Genomic DNA, 17,083 nt, shown 5'->3' with positions numbered 1-17,083 from the left:
CATTACAACAGACATATATTCAAAATGAAGGAGTTCATAGTTTGGCAGAAAAGAAAAACATAACTATGTCCTTTCTTTTAAAATTCATTCACAGAGCACTATTGAGAATTTGATCCAAGTTAAAGAGATACATCATCACTAGAACTGTCACTATCTGGTATGTGAACGCCTAATCCAGCTAATACAGCTGTCATTCTAATTTCAATCCTGGCCTTGATAACACAAAATTCTGTTTCCTTTCTTTCAACATACTGTTGATAGATATGAAGAGCAGACTTCACTATGGAGTATCTCATTTCCAAATTATGCTTCAAAGCTCTTTGACCATCGCGTTTGGCTCTGTTGTAGCGAACTTTGATTTGGCGCAGACGCTCTTTTAAAAGTTCAATCTGTTCACATGCTCTCTGAACGCAGAACACCACTCTTTTAAGATGTTCACTGAATCTTTTCATACAGGCCAAACAGTTACCACAATTCTCACTAGCAGACAACATTGTTGAACAATTATTACTAGCAGACGCCATTTTCTGTTTTGGAGATTTGGTCAGCTCTGAGGTAAAGCATTGAATGATTTTGAAATTCTATTCCTATCATTTATATCAAATTTAGAGAAATCTGAAAACAAAGGAGGCCATTTTGATTTGTTAAAAGACTTTGACTCAAAATTGTTGTAAAATTTGTGATCTTTTGTTTAAAAATCTTTTACTCAGCTTGCTGGAGATAATTTATAGTATGTTTAACAATATCTTTAAAGTAAAGATATTTTCAATAAAGATTAATTAAAGGTAATCTATCTTTGATAATCTTGATTTAACTTTCACACTTTCTGTATAGTAAAGTAAATCTTGGTTTAATTGGTTAATCAACTTCAGATTAAATATGTGTTATGACTTAATTAACAATCACAGGAGGCCATTTTTGAAATGAAATTCTTGCAATAGCTGTCTGATTTTAACAGCTATAATCTATAATATCAATATATCTGAAACAAAATCACTCTTATCTAAATCTGTCTCCTTGCAATCTGTTGAATATATGATGAAGATCTGTATTATATTATAAGGCGTTATAAGAGATACTTTCCCATAGAAGCACTGGTGCAGGTTAAAGGTAGAGACTATGGATTTCAGCATTAGAACACATCACATTAGTGTAAAAGGCATGTTGAAAATGATTACAGATACCGGCATATTCTACTTTGCTGGGCATGAAATTAAAAGAAGTTATATGTCATACTTTTCTTCTCCTAATTAGGTCATTGAACAGAGCAATGTCATGCTGTCTGCAATAAGGGGATTTTCGCTATGACAGCAGCATTGGCCTTCTCTTATTGGATTCCCAACTGTCCAGAGATTTTCAACTTTATGTAGCACACAGGACTTTTATTGTCCCATCTGAACACTTAACACTTTTTCCATATCAGCTCATTTCAACCTGCATCAATGACAATGGGGAAACCTGGTATTATCTTGACCTATGGAGATTGATCTATTGTAGGCCACCATCTTGAAATGAAACATAAAATTTTCAATAAATATTACAATTTTATATTATTATTTATAAATATAGAAATATATACAAACAAAACAATAACAAATATATTTCTTAAAAATTCAACCACTAAAACATGTCTTAAATTTATACATGATAAAACACTTTGTTAAAATTTGAAAAAAAGATAACGTACAATACTAGCATTTTCAAAATCCCTTAAGGTGATACCACGTCTTAGAATGAACCTAAAATTTAAGTTCTCGAAATGGTCAATATGAGTATATATTCATCAGTGAACTTACCTGGTGTCATAAAGTTACAACAGAATCCCCGTAAAATCTGTAAAATTGGAAAATTCATTAAAAATAAGTAATTATTGAAAAACGCTTAATCTTGATATTAAGTTAACTGCATATTTATGGATAAATACTAAGTTTTTTGGATTTATCGGATTTTATTAGGATCCTGTTATGTTATTTATGACACCAGGTTTATCTACTGCTCTTATTCGCCAAGTTTAAAATTCTTAAATTTTATGTGAATTCTAAGACGTAGTATCACTTTAAACAATGTTAAGGTTTTGATATAGGTGTTAACAGTAATATAAATGTATTTAATAAACAAAGAGATGTTTAAGGGATTGTGAAGAGGTTTTCTAAATTTTTTGTGTATCAGGAACACTAATAGCATCAATTCGCACCAATCCAGTTTTCAGCCAGTGGTTCCTTCAATTCCATAAAAAAATATGTGTTTTACATTCTACTTTTCTGCACCATGTGGACTAATGAAGATGGTATGTGTTTGATGACACCACTAATCCCGAAATATGCTTTATTACAGAAGGCCTAGGGACGTCATCAAACACTTAGTTTTAATGGAATTTCATGAACCACAGACATTTGATTGAAAATTGGAAAGGTGCCAATTGATGCTATAAGTGTCTTTAATACACATACAAAATTTAGAAGACCTCTTTACATTTCTTTTAACATTCTCATGGGTATCTATGAGCAATAACATCATGATATCGTGTAATTACAACCGGTTTCTACATTACATTGTTTATTGAATTGTAGGAGAACCAGACATCAACTTATAATTCTTAAAAATGATAAACTTGAGATCTATCTATATATCTATTGAGACAATAACTGATGAATGAAAGGGTTACATTTAAAAAAGGCAATACTGAAAATTCCATTTAGTGTCAGTAATTACTCTCAAATGGGAAACAGCACAGTGGTGTAAGCTTCCATGTCACAGTAAATCAAGAAGAAATAAGTCTTGGCTCTTATTTTTAACAAATTCACCTCAGATTTTCTTTATTTCAGGCAGCACACATTGTCAAAATATTGAATAGTTTAGCTGAATCAAATACCCATGGAAATTTTTAGATTTAGACCATGTATAGTATATTAAATAATAATGAACAAGCTACTCAAGTTTGTTGCAAATAAAGATTATGCGTATTTTGTTAAAAAATACGTGGTTTTCATTCTTGGAAAATATTAACCTCGTATAACAATTTGAGATCTCCGGGCTATTGAACCAAAAACTCGTATAATAATACAGTATACAAGGTTTTTCATTTTCATCTGCAGAAAAGGAACTTTGAACCTAGTATAATAATATATTCTACGAGGTTTTAAATCTGACAGTTTATATACGAGTTATTTAATTAGCGCTTTTTGAGTTATTTACAATCAAGCTGAGAATACGAGGATTTGATCACAAGATCCGCGCTTTTACGAGCTTTCGAACGGTACCAAAAAGTCAAAATGACCAAATGTGGCATATACAAGGTTTCGAGCGGTCACCCACAATATTATCTTTATTAAGTTTGATTGGTTGAAAATTCATTTCATTGCATAAAAAGTATTTTTAATCACCATCATTATATACACCTACTTTGAATTGCAAAATGACTAACAGTTAATTAAAAAATTTGTGCTTAAAGGTATACTACCTCTTAAAATGACCAAAAAATTTGAACGTGGCCAAAATGAGTTCATCAGTGGACTTACCTGATGTCCATAACACTAAGTTATTCATTAAACTAAGTCATTTTGAAACATGCTTAGATGAATTTTTCAATAATTAATAAGTTTAATGGATATATTGTGTTACATAGAGATTCTATTCATTAGTAATGGCATCTGGTAAGTCCAACTGATGAATATATACTCTTATTGACCAAGTATGAGACTTTAAATTATCTGTCTGTTCTAAGAAGTAGTATTCCTTTGAAATATCCACCAGTTGGAAAATAATGAAATTCAATGAGATAGGTGTTTAGAACTTCATAAGATAGAAAATCTCAACCACAACAATTTCAAAGACAAGAAATCTGCAAGATCTGTGGGTAATTCCAGAGTATCTATAGCTTTGGTATTACAATTGGAACCTAAACATTGTCGAATAGATTTTCTACAGCACTGTAAAAGACTATCAGGAGATTTGGCACGGTCCAATATATTATTAATAAATAAGAGTTCTTCTTGAGAAAAGAAACAACCTTTCAAATCTTCCCTCAGTTCTGCTATTTCTAGTCTGATATTATAGCCGGCTGCTACAAGTTTTGTGATCAACTCAAATTGACCCCAACACAATAGTCCAGGGATCACATAGGTGCTTGGCGTCTGCTTTATAGCATTATGACTTATAAGCAAGTCCACTGCTGTCCAAAATTGAAATGACACTGCAAATTGTAATGGTGTTGTATCAAATAAATTGGTGGCGTTCAAGTCTGCTCCATACTTGATTAATAAGAGAATTGCATCCATGTTTTTAGCTTTGATAGCCATATGTAAATATGTATTTTTATGATTATAATGTATTTGACCTCCTTCTTCTTCATACATTTGTATTGGTGACGATCTTTTATCAAGATCTATTCCTATAATATGAAAAATATACAGTTTCAACTACAAAATATCCAGAAACGTCCTAAGATTACGAGGTGCTGAAAGGAGCACCCTTGCTATCTGTTCCACAAATCATACCTTAGTTTCAGAAACAGGAATATTTTTAGCTTACATAATCAGTAATAGTGTTCACAGCTCATTGTCGAAATTTGAGCCTTCAAATCCATGTGTATCCATAATTATTCATGTTGGTTAAAAATACGACTTGAATTCTAGTGAGACTATGCTACATATAGAAAACACATATATAGGAATAGACAGTGAAATTTCTAGTTTGAAGTATACTTGAAAGATTATGTGTTTTCGTGCGATTTAGTACTTCTTAAGTCTATTAAAGCACAATAAAGACCCAAATCAATCCCCGAAAATGCTGACTGTTCCCCTTTAAATACGTCTTGGAAATGATCGTTCCCATATCATTTTACACATTTATGCCAGGTTTACACTATGTTTCTAGTGGCCATGGCCACCTTCTTTGGCAGAAATGTAGTGTTCCATGGGATTTATGACATTTTTTTCTCTGTAAACAAGTTTAGTTACAACTTTCTAGATTTTCTCACAGTATAAAATGGTATCTGCAACAAGGAGGGAGTATGACTTCTCCCGTTGCCCTAAAGTACTTTCATGTTTTGGTATGTTCACCCACTTTTACTGCATCTTACCATTTTCTCTTCTACATTGTGGTTGCAGTAAAATATATGACAGTGCCCACCTCTATTCCACCTCTATGCTTAACCTGTTCGGTCTACTGAGGCCACAGCCAACAGGATGGGTTGGGTGTAAGAAAATATAAGAACCCAGCCTTTCAGCTGGGTCAAGTACAATAATGAAGAAATATGGACTCATTTAAGGTCATCAGATTTTTTCAAGGTTTTTGAAAGTAATAGCTATAAGACTTCATTCTGAGCTAATGACATAACATTTCCCCTTCCCTTGAATGCATAGAGCACCATAAAAAGTGACAAAGCATTCTAATACTAGTTCCCCCCCCCCCTCAGAATAACTTGTGGACCCTGCTCAGCCCCCCCCCCCCTCAACTAATGTTCCCTATAAATACAACTGGTGGTAACACCTAGCATATGACTAAGAACTACTCAATAAATATGTGAGGGGAAATTACCTGTTTTGAGAATAAGCTCCATAATATCCTTACTGTTGGCACTATGTCTTTCTATAGCTAAACAAAATGGTAAGGCAAGCCAATACTGATCTTCTGAGTGGGATATCTTAATAGTTTTATTAAAATCAAAACCAGATACAATACAATGCTGCAACTGAAATACAAAAAGATGGCAAGGTTAACTTATGCTACTATTACATTTTGGTCTTGGTCTATATGCAGGGTTCCATTTAAGGGCTATGGCATCGTGATTCAAAATGACCTCATTTGATCCAATATTTTTTTATGATTAGCAAAAACTTAATTTATAATTACGATCTGCAAATCAAATCCAATTGTATATTTTTCGAGCGAATTTTTTTGCCAAATCTACAAATATACTGCAATGCTATTACCTTAAGGAACCAACATCATTGGCAAGATCTTTTGAAGGTTTACTATTGAAACATATTAAATTGCTACCAAACTTTAATGAAATGCCAAACAAATTATAACTTGATTAGCCAAATTAGACCAATTAGATTCTTCGAAGCTAAATCGCAGAAAAATGTTTGAAAAACCAGATTTACAATTGGTACAAAATACTTTCTAGGTATCAAAGTTCATGGTTGAGTTATTGTCATAACGCATCCATTGCAAAACTGCTATTATAGTTTTCACAGGACGAATGTAAAGAATTTCCTCTATAATCTCATCAGAATTTTCATATTTATTTGAAATGACATGCGAATCAAGGATTTGGCAAAGCAAGTACAACTACACGAATGAATTATGTTCCCTTTCAAACTTCTAAGATGGTCAGAAGTGTTGGAAAGCTCTGGAATCTTTTGTGAATATTAAGTAAATGTGTTCGTAATTTTCTGTCATATCTTAGGCTATTTATGTTTGTTAGAGCATACATCCAGCCGACAGCCCTTTTTCTTCCTTACCATGATTGTCCCCTTCTGACTCAGTATGACATAATATGAATATGCAGAGAAACTTAACTAAAGAAAATGTGAAATTGTCTCAGGATCCACATTTGTCACATATGACATAATCATTAAAACAGATTCTGGCAAACGTGACAGTTGTCAGTTGACAAATCAGTTTATAAGAAATAAAAGAAAGCGGTCATAGACATATAATTGTCGAAAGTAGAAAATGAAATTTAATTTTGTTACAAGGAAATGACGATAACAGTCACTGACAGTAGAGAAATGGATAGAGAAATGTCAATTTTCCAATTTGTCTGGTTTTGTTAGGTCACCGGTAAAGTTACCTGTTCACAATTTCCGTTTTCAATTGCTTCTACAACAGTCATTTTCTTAATTTTCTTCTTTTTAAAGTGCAAACGACTGGCTTTAGCTGCGCGGGACATTTTATAATGCAATTCTTGGTTGCGCCTTTCTCGAATTAAATAGAATCGAAACCGATAAAATCTACAACCTCACTACTTTTGATTTATCAAAGGACAGTAACTCTCATTGTTTATATTTTAGGACTTGAACTCTGACCTTGACCAATGAAAAACGAAAATGATAAATGCTTCCTGTTAATGGCGTAGCGTCCGGTTATGTTTCAGCTGAAGAGAAAAATAATAAATTTTATCATTTATTGATTAACTAAATAACATGTCATCGCTTATTGAAAAAGAGTTGCTTGAAAATGACCGGGCTAAAATCTGGAATGAGTTTTATCAGGTATAACGTTTTTGAACATCTTGCATTTTATGTTGAGTTATTGAGGTTGTGTAGTAAAGGTAGAAAAACCGAAAAGTAGAGTAATCGAGTGGTAAAAAGGCTTTACATTTAGTCCGAAATATGCCTTTATTATTCCTGTAATGTTCCTGACTATTTTGAATTGTGCACATAATTGTTTGTATTGATTCAGGAAAAAAAATGATTGTTTTGTGCTCCATGTGAACCATGGCTAATTTTATATTATATTTTCAGCACTAATAATGTAGCAGTGTAGCCCTACAAATCTGGCCCCAGGCTACCCGATCTTCGAATGTGATAAACGAATGGTTTTGGGCACGTTTGGGGCCAGGCATAAAATGTTTCATTTCATAGGAGATGCTCAGATTCCCTTTAGAATATGCAATATTACATATCAAATAGAAAAAAAAAAACATCTAAATCATGAATCATAGGCATTATTAGATCTATCAATGATTATTTCCAGCAGAGAGTGAAACAAATTGCAGACTCTAGAGTTGTGAAGTCTAATTTAACCAGTATCAATAATAGAGAAAACAAAAAATATCAAAAGGAAATTTTAATTGGCTTGAAGCCAAAATAATTCAGTTTTCCTGGTTTTTATTTTATATCATTGTTGGATTTGAAAGTGGACATTTCCTCACTGACATTTTATAATTTATAGAACATGTAATAAACAAACTCTAAGAATGGGCACTGGATTTTCACCCTAATGTTTTTTTTTTCTTTTTAGTACAGGTATAAAGCTTAGACATGATAGACAATAATACTCATATTTTTAAGAACATTGCAATATTCAAAACCAGTCGTATGATATGTGTACATGAAGTTTGTTCTAATTCTGATGACTAATGTATTGTAGAGAATGAAAAATGAAGCCTCGTTACAGACATTAGATAATGAGAAATATAATGTAACAGCTGCTAGAAAACCTGAAAATAGAAATAAAAACAGATATAGAGATGTCAGTCCATGTAAGTATGCTATAAGATATCTTGACAATTGTTTCTGCTAAACGAACTTTGGAATGGCTTTTTTGTGCTTTAATACTTTAATTATTTCTACCCGGGGAAAGGGAAATGTCCACAAATTTGCAAATTATTTTGATTAACAATTGCTCTCCTCTGTGTGAGTAAACATTGTCATGGATTTTTTTTTTCTTAATCACAAAAACAATCAAAGTCTATCATTTCTTTTCTGGGGCTGTTTTTTTGAAAATTATAACTGTTAGAAAATGTCCAGCCAAATCTATCTCTACTTATTAACAATGAAAATTAGACCAAACTTTCATTCCGTTTTATTATTAGCTTTTATTTTTTAAGGTAGCCAGTTCAGTTAGGGTCTAAGGACAACGCTTGAATGTTTGTCAAATTAACCTTTTGACCTAACTCGATGAAGTCTGCTTTAGCCAATCAAATTTCTACCCTCTCCAGCACTGGCATTTTGGAATGCTGTGTTTATCTGGTTTGGTCAAAAGGTTATCAAAAATAAAAGCTAATAAAAAACAGAATGAAACTTTGGTCTTTAGAAGCTGATTGACTTAGAATTAGATTGACTTATTAAAGAAATTTGATAAAATTTATATTTTAGATGATCACAGTCGCATTGTTATAGAGAAAGGTGAAGATGACTATATTAATGCTAGTCTAGTTCAAGTACCAGAAGCTAACAGAAGATATATATTAGCACAGGTTGGTGTACAATTATATTTTGTTCCCATTATGGACAAGTTTTGCCTATATGAACAAAATTATAACAAAACACACTAAGGAATATCACGGTATAACCCACTTAGAACTTTGATAACAGAGCACATAACATTTCAACCCATTTTTGATGACAACGTGTCTAATTTGTGTTGAATTGTTACATGCATTAATTAAAGAAGTGAGTTATGCCATAATTATTCCTTTGTGTGTTTTGTTATAATGTACTCTCCGCTTTGAAATGTCGTTCAAATCTAATGCACAGAAATAGTTGAAAAATGTTTCCAAAATGAAATGCATTTATATTCCATATCTCTTGTATTTGGTGAAATTTCTTGATTTGAATTAAGTTAGTTATCCAATCAGGTTTTCTGAAAAGTATTTTATGTACTGGAGAGAATGTTTCATCTGACTATATTTTATTTAGGGCCCTCTTGAACATACTGCTGGTAATTTTTGGCAAGCTGTATGGGAACAGGAATCTAAAGCTGTTATAATGCTCAATAGAGTCATAGAAAAAGGCACAGTAAGTACACAAATCATGGATAAGCTCCTTTATAAATTAAGAAAAGAAAATAGAGGGTTTACTGATTCAGACTTCCATATCTCCATCCTGAAGTTAGGGGGAACCAAAACATTTGGGTATAAGGAAGGACATGACAAGGTTGGGAACTATACCAATTTCACAGAAGTACAAAATGGATATAAGCAATGCAGGTTAGCCAAAACATCAGCAGTAACAGTTTGTAATATTTACTGATTTATTAAGGGCTGGAGAAAAATATATTAGAATTCCTTTGTAGATAACATAACCAAATTGTTGCATGATGTACCTTAATTTTTTCAGCTCAAATGTCATCAGTATTGGCCTCTAGGTGTAGATCAACATCATGAAGATGAAATGTTATTTGAAGATGTAGAATTAAAAGTAACCTTATTAGAAGAAGAAGATTATGATAATTATACAAAACGTGTTTTAGGTCTCGAAGATATGGAGGTTAGTACAAAATATCTGGGAAACGAAGCATTTGATTGGTTAAATAGTAAATGAACCAGAACATGAGATATGCATTGTCAGATCATGAATAGCTAGTGGAGTCGCAGGCAGAAAAAAACGAAATGAAACAATTGTATTTTGATTGTAATGAAAAGGGCAGAAAATCTCTTTTGAACATCATTGATTTAAACAATCTAGTTTAAAACCTGAAAGACTAGAATGAAAAGGTATCTAGTAACATAGCTTTTAGGAATGCTTCAAGGTGGCGCTGGATTGGAGAATTCTGAACAGGTTCCGTCTATTCCAATTTTGTCCTCAAACGTTACAGGAGCGGAATATGTCACAATCAAAATTTTCCCATCTACTTCCTTCTCCGCCATTTTGAATTCTGCTTGCACTTACTATTTTTTGCAGCATTCTGCGATCTGTTCCAATTTGTTTTATTGATTGTTTAGTTGATAAGGTGAATCCCGAATGTGCAGACCTCACTAATTGATTGACCCCCAAGTTCATATTTGTGCACAATTACCGCCAGTTCAAAGGGAAGAAATCCATGCCATATTTTGTTAATAAAGCAATTGACATCATATCTTTGAATGTTTTCAGACTGGAGACAAACGAGAAATTTTACATTTTCATTATACAACGTGGCCTGATTTTGGTGTTCCGTCTTCCCCTACAGCATTCCTTAATTTCCTAATGTCAGTGCGTGAAACTGGTTGTTTAGAAACAGATTATGGACCAGCATTCATACATTGTAGCGCTGGAATTGGTAGATCAGGAACATTTTGTTTAGTCGACTCGTGTCTTGTACAGGTAAGCAAAGCTGGAAATAATTGATCTGGTAACAAAAAACCCCCTTAATTTTAAAAATGAGCTCTTCAATCATAATGTACAGTTTCATATTGACAAAAAATATGCATGTGTGGAAGAGTTCAATAGAAATTGAGGGATGTCAAATAGATGACAGGCACGCTATATTACATCCTGCAATGATGGGGTGTTTCCATGAGTACAGTTGGCCTGGTGTCAGCTTTCATCCCTTATACCCATCAGTGACAGTGGGTCCATTTTGATGCATTGTATGTTAAAATTCTCTATATCAACTGTAAAGAGTTTCTGAAAATTAAAAAAGAGAACAAAACAAAAAAAATATTGCCTTAATTGTGCTGTTGTGACAGAAATCATAATTCTTATATATGATATTATATTTAATCAAAGAATTGTTAATGAAAATTACAGCCAAACTATTCTTTGCTTTCTTTGGATAATTAAATTAAAGTAACAAAAAACTGGAATAATGAATCCTCCTGCCATTAAACAATTGATAGTATTATTGTATCTGAGACAGAATACTGAGCCCTAAGCACCAGTGTTGATAATTAAAGGTCACAATAGTCTTTATAATGTGTCTTTGTCTATTGCCCAGAGTGTTTTTACTGATCACATCCCACAAGATCAATGATTAGATTCATACAAAATGTTGAAAAGAAACAGAAATATTTCTACTAAATTAATAAATCTTCTGAATTTGAATAAATATAAGTTATTTGATTTGACAAAATTTTTAGAATATTTATACATGTTGAGTTTTTGATTGTTCTTCTGATGGCTGCTATTTTGAGTTTGATCAAAATGCAACAAATTTACTGATATTATGTTTTGATTTATGGAGTCAGATGCTTGCTCACTAAAATGAAAGTCAAGGGTTAAATTCATGCAGAGTTCAAGATTATTTTTTCAACAAACAGGAGACCAATGTCACTGTCCAGACAAAATTTCACTTATTACATATTGACGGTGTTGCTCGTGTTCATTAGCCCAATTAGATACAGAAAAGTGGGAGAAAAATTAATGGCGTTTTGTACTTTCCAATATCTTTGGCAATCCTCTAAGGACTTTCTGATTTCTTGCAAAAGTTCATTTTGGACTGTCTTAAGCCTCAATATTTTTTAGTAATTCATTAATCTATTGACAATTTTTGTAGATTGAAAGAGAAAGAAATATGAAGTGTGTTGATATAAGATCGATGTTAATTGGTATGAGATCATATAGAATGGGCCTAATACAGACACCAGATCAACTCAGATTTAGTTATTTAGCTGTTATAGAAGGTGGTCAAAGACTATTAGATTTATCTGATGCTAACTCTAATGTCAAACAAGTTCTGGATAATGAGGTGAGTGTCAATCTGTTTGAAATGTAAATTTTAGATGTTTTGTTTCATGTGTTTTTGTTGACAATGCCACTTGCTATCCGTGATCTGACGAATTTCTGCGTTGAATAGATTAAATTGAATTAGGACAAATGTTTTAAAAGTAGTCCTGCTTAAAAAACAAAAACACTGAAAAATAGAATAGATTAAAGTATACAGCTCAATTTCAACTGTCCATGGCACATTTTAGAAGTAAAATCTTAAGCCTGGTTCTTGTACAATTCAACAAAAATGAATGGTGTTGACTTTTATAACGAGACTGACCTGCATTGACTTAGAGGGTGAAACACTGCTAAACTTTCATTTCCTTTTATCTCCAGAGTAAAACAGAAGAAGTTCCACCAACACCTCCACCAAGAACAACAAGTCTAGCAGACGGTAAAAAGAGTAAATTAGACTCTAAAGATACTGGCTCAGAATATGAAGTACCGATGAAGACTAGAAAGATAGAAGAAAGAGATGAGAACTTACCTACACCACGTAAACAAATGAAGTTTGATACTGAAGAGAATGGCGATGTAAACGGAGTTGTTGACACTAATGATGATGATAATGATGATGGTGATGGTGTTGTTGACATTAATGATATTGATGTTGTTGATGTTAATGATTTTATCATACCATCAAAACTGGATGATGAAGAATCAAAAGAATTAAGGTAAGTTCTATTAGACTTCATGTTTTGGAAAGGTGTATGAGTCTATAGGAGGTTAGACCCTTGATATTTTACTTAAAAAAAAACACCGTACTAAATATAAACTATGATCATAAAAGCTCATGTTATATTGTTAAGAAATATTTTGTATATTACCTATCACCATTTATTTTGAAATGACAATCCTAAAGAGCTCTCAATTCAATCTGATTACTGTTTCACCAAAAATGTTAAGATTCTTATTGCAAGATTTTATAAGGAACAGGGTCCAAGGTTCCCCCTGTTAGTGATGTAGGTCATTATGCCTAGTTGTTTGGAGAGGGCCCAATGTGCTACAGACTGTGAACATCAAAGATTTTTTAACTGGAGTAGGATATTGCTACCATACATACTGCACAGTGTTACTTACCATATTGCACACTGCATGGTGTTTTCATTAGCTCAATCAGTAGGACGTCTTCTGTTCTCAATCCCATTGACAAGCCCATGTTGCTGTATATTTTTTAGAAATTTAAGAAGGCGTGTAAGAGAAGAAAGAAAAAAAGAAACAGCTGAAAAGTTGAAGAAAATGAAAGAAAAACAGCGAAAGAGTGAAATGTGGAAAGAAAGAAAGAGTTATATTAAACCTATTTGTATTGGATTAACAGTATTAATAGGTAGTTATTTATTATATAGATATTGGTGGAGATAAACAAACATAAACAAACATCATCATTTTATATCATATCAAGTATGGCTTCTGTTTCACCTGATAAATTCCTTTGATGCCCTCCATTGGACCTAGTTTCAAGGATAAGCTTGCCATCATTTCACAGCTTTTTTTTTTTTTTAACAAGGCAGCTTCTCATCAGTAGACACACAGTTTTTGAAAGAAAATATTCACAATGTTATTTTTTGTGAAAATTCACATTTGGCACAACACAAATTTATTTTATCATTTTGGGTTAAAATGGATGTAAGATCCTCTCTAAATTTGGTTGTTGATTCTGATTATGTTTGCTTGTAAATTCAAAAATTGCATATTCTTAGACCTAAATTTCTCATTTGGCTTTGTAAACAGACAAATAGACAAAAAAAAAAATTTGATCTGAATTTTTTGACTGGACAATGTCCATCGAAACATTTCAGAGTTTAACTTTTTGAATGCTTCATTTGAGAATGAAATAATGCCTGTTCAAAAAATGAAGTGGAAATTGAAACAGAAGACCAATATCAAAATGTAGGCAGATCTCTCCATATACCATGGCAGCTCATAGTATACTTACATATTATATACCAGATAATATACCATTATTACTGGGTGCTCATTTGATCTGATTATATGCTTTGATTGGGTTAAGTGATATGTAAAGAGGTTTTCTAAAAATTATATGTGTATTGGGAAACTGATAGCATCAATTTGCATCATTCAAATTTTCAGTCAGTCTTTTCAATGCCACAAAAACTAAGTGTTTGATGATCACGAAATATGCTTATGTCACATAAGGCCCTTTGCGATTAGTGATGTCATCAAACACTTAGTTTTAGTGGAATTGCAGGAACCGCAGATGTCTGAATGAAAATTGGAATGGTTCAAATTGATGCTATCGGTGTCCGGGATGCACATAAAAAAAGAAGTTAGAAAACCTCTCTATTTAAGGTATCTTCAGGTAATCTTTGCCTCTGCTTAACACATTGTCAGCTAAATTTATAATTTTATTGTTTGGAATGAATAATTTCATGAAAGCATTTATATTCACTTAGTGATATTTATACTTCTTTTCTTGATAATAGCTAAAGCTTTAGTTCCATTTAAGATTCATTCTGGAATGTTGTATAATCCTTAAACTTGTCAGAAACAGCATAACTTTAAAGGGACAGGTGCATCATTATTTTGACCAATCATACTTTAGTCTTAGAAACAGGAATTTTTTAGCTGACCTAATCAGTAATAGTGTTCACAGCTCATCCTGGAAATTTGAGCCTTCAAATCCATGTGTGTCCAGAATTATCTTTGTTTGAAAGTTAAAAAGATGACTCATCAATTTAAGATACACTGTGATATATAGAAAAGACTCTTTTCTTTTCATTTCAAAAGACATATATAGAAATAGTTTGACGTATTTTTAAAGGAATTACGCAATTGTTTAACTTTTAACTTATCTTCAAGACTTAAATCAACCACCCAAAATGGCGCATCTGTCCCTTTAAGATAATATTATAGTACAATTCTAAAAGCTCGGTTTGGATAATGTTTTAACAGTAATAATTTTGCATCAAGCAAGACTCTTAAATTTGTTCACATATAGCTGTATTTTAGAATGCCTTTTATGTAGTGTATAGCTTTAGATGAAATACTTGTTGATTTGCTTTGGTTTCTGCAGCATTGCTTTTATCAATACGGGTATGTACTAAATAGAATTGTACTGTTACCTCTGTAACCTTTATGAAATATAGACATTGGCATCAGGTATAAGAGCGAGTAACTAAATTTTAAGATTTCAGAGAGGCCTTTATCAGAAAAGCGCTTTTAGCATAAATGTTGAAGCTTTTAATTTCATTTTAATTTTGAAATTTTGAGAAAAGGTGAATTCTTGGATGATTGATACTACGTCTTACAATGAACATAAAATTTAAGTTCTCAAGAATGGTCAATATGAGTATATATTCATCAGTGAACTTACCTATAGTGTTATAAAGTTACAACAGAATCCCTGGAAAATTAGAAAATTCATAAAACTAAGTAATTATTCAAAAACGCTTAATCTTAATATAAAGCGTTTTTCAATAGTTAATTGCATATTTTATGGATAATTACTAAGTTTTTTGGATTTATCGGATTATATAAGGATCCTGTTATGTTATTTATGACACCAGGTATATCTACTGATGAATATAATATATGCTCTTATTGGCCAAGTTTAAAATTCTTAAATTTATGTTTATTCTAAGACGTAGTATTCCTTTAAGTTTATGCAGAAATGAAAAGGTTTTTATCTCCATCATGTAAGGCATTACAACTTTCTTAATCAAAATGTTTCTATCATGAACAAAATAATAAAAATACAGAAAAAAAATCAAAATAGAATTCATCTTAGATACAGCTTGCTCAAATATATTTGTATTATGCTTTTTTTTTATTATTTTATTAGTATAATAATAATAGTTGGTAATATGATATAAGATCTATAGCTAACTCTCTATGTAGTGATTAGAGGAGGGATTGGCTCTATTCAAACTGAGAGTTATACAAAATTTTGACTTTTTTCAAGCCATATCCAAGAGTTGTGTAGCACATAGTTTTTAGTTACCAAAATCACTTTTTAAAATGAAAATCTAACTGAGTGTATGTCTGTCATTAGTTTTGAAATGAATACTGGCATTTAACTTTATTCCAAATTTTCTAGGCTTTCTTTGAAGTTGTATAATAATTGAGATAGAGGTATACTTACCATATTTCTGTTTTTCTTGAATATTAGACAAACCTGATGTCAAATTTCACTTAGGAAAGGACTAAGGGTGCCCTCACATGATAGTGATTATCTGTTGCATATGATTGCGAATAATGATACTGGTCAAGACAAATATGTAAACGGTGATCGTTATTTTGTGAGGGCCACTTTAAGTCAATTTTGATTTGGATTCAGAATTTGTATGAATGGATCCCAATAATTCAATTCATTATTAGGGTAGCTGGTCATAGACCTAACTGTATATAAAGGGAATATATTTCTGAAAATAATGATATATATTATACTCATATATTCCTTAATGCACCATTGAAATCTGTCTATAGATGATTTCTGGTTTTGAAAAAAAGATTTGTCCAGCTTTTCCAGTGTGTCCAAATTTTTTGGAGTATATATGAATATTACAGATTTCCAACCTAGTTTTGGACAACACTTACGTGATTTGTTACCTTTTTCTTCTGGTTATTCTGTTGTTACATGTTTTCCTATAGTAAGTTAGTGTTACTCATAGGCAACTTTTATATGTTTTGAACTGCCGTTTTGATTCAATGTATAGTTTTGTCTGTATGTGATGTTCATTTGTGATTTAGACCTTATCGTTATCTTAAAGGGATTGTGGAGAGTTTTTCTAAATTTTTTATGTGTATCAGGGACACTGATAGCATCAATTTGCACCATTCCAATTTTCAGTAAGACATCTGTGGTTCCTGCAATTTCACAAAAAATAGGTGTTTGATGACGTCATCGAACAAGTGTTTTACCACATATGACCCTTCTTAAATAGTGATGTTTAAGCGGAATTGCAGGAACCACAGACATCTGA

General features: G+C 32.0%; 3 protein-coding genes across 3 annotated transcripts; 1 reads left to right on the top strand and 2 right to left on the bottom strand.

Moving 5' to 3' along the window:
• Positions 1-119: 119 nt before the first annotated feature.
• On the bottom strand, positions 120-524 carry LOTGIDRAFT_164856 (hypothetical protein; the record flags this gene model as incomplete). The annotated part of the gene is made up of 1 exon (XM_009061355.1): positions 120-524. The coding sequence occupies one exon, from the start codon at positions 522-524 to the stop codon at positions 120-122; it is 405 nt and encodes a 134-aa protein (XP_009059603.1).
• Positions 525-3,794: 3,270 nt separating this feature from the next.
• Positions 3,795-6,898, bottom strand: LOTGIDRAFT_164855 (hypothetical protein; the record flags this gene model as incomplete). The annotated part of the gene is made up of 3 exons (XM_009061354.1): positions 3,795-4,390; positions 5,539-5,692; positions 6,800-6,898. 3 exons carry the CDS (start codon positions 6,896-6,898, stop codon positions 3,795-3,797), a joined length of 849 nt encoding a protein of 282 aa, XP_009059602.1.
• Positions 6,899-7,077: 179 nt separating this feature from the next.
• On the top strand, positions 7,078-12,147 carry LOTGIDRAFT_218669 (hypothetical protein; the record flags this gene model as incomplete). The annotated part of the gene is made up of 7 exons (XM_009061353.1): positions 7,078-7,220; positions 8,101-8,212; positions 8,829-8,929; positions 9,372-9,470; positions 9,792-9,941; positions 10,548-10,757; positions 11,929-12,147. Exons 1-7 carry the CDS (start codon positions 7,152-7,154, stop codon positions 12,145-12,147), a joined length of 960 nt encoding a protein of 319 aa, XP_009059601.1. The 5' UTR covers positions 7,078-7,151.
• Positions 12,148-17,083: the final 4,936 nt, after the last annotated feature.

Source organism: Lottia gigantea, assembly GCF_000327385.1.
Source record: "Lottia gigantea unplaced genomic scaffold LOTGIsca_47, whole genome shotgun sequence".
In the NCBI taxonomy this organism is placed as follows: Eukaryota; Metazoa; Mollusca; class Gastropoda; family Lottiidae; genus Lottia; species Lottia gigantea.
The sequence above is the reverse complement of the archived record's forward strand: the minus strand, read 5'-3'. Positions and strand labels throughout refer to the sequence as shown.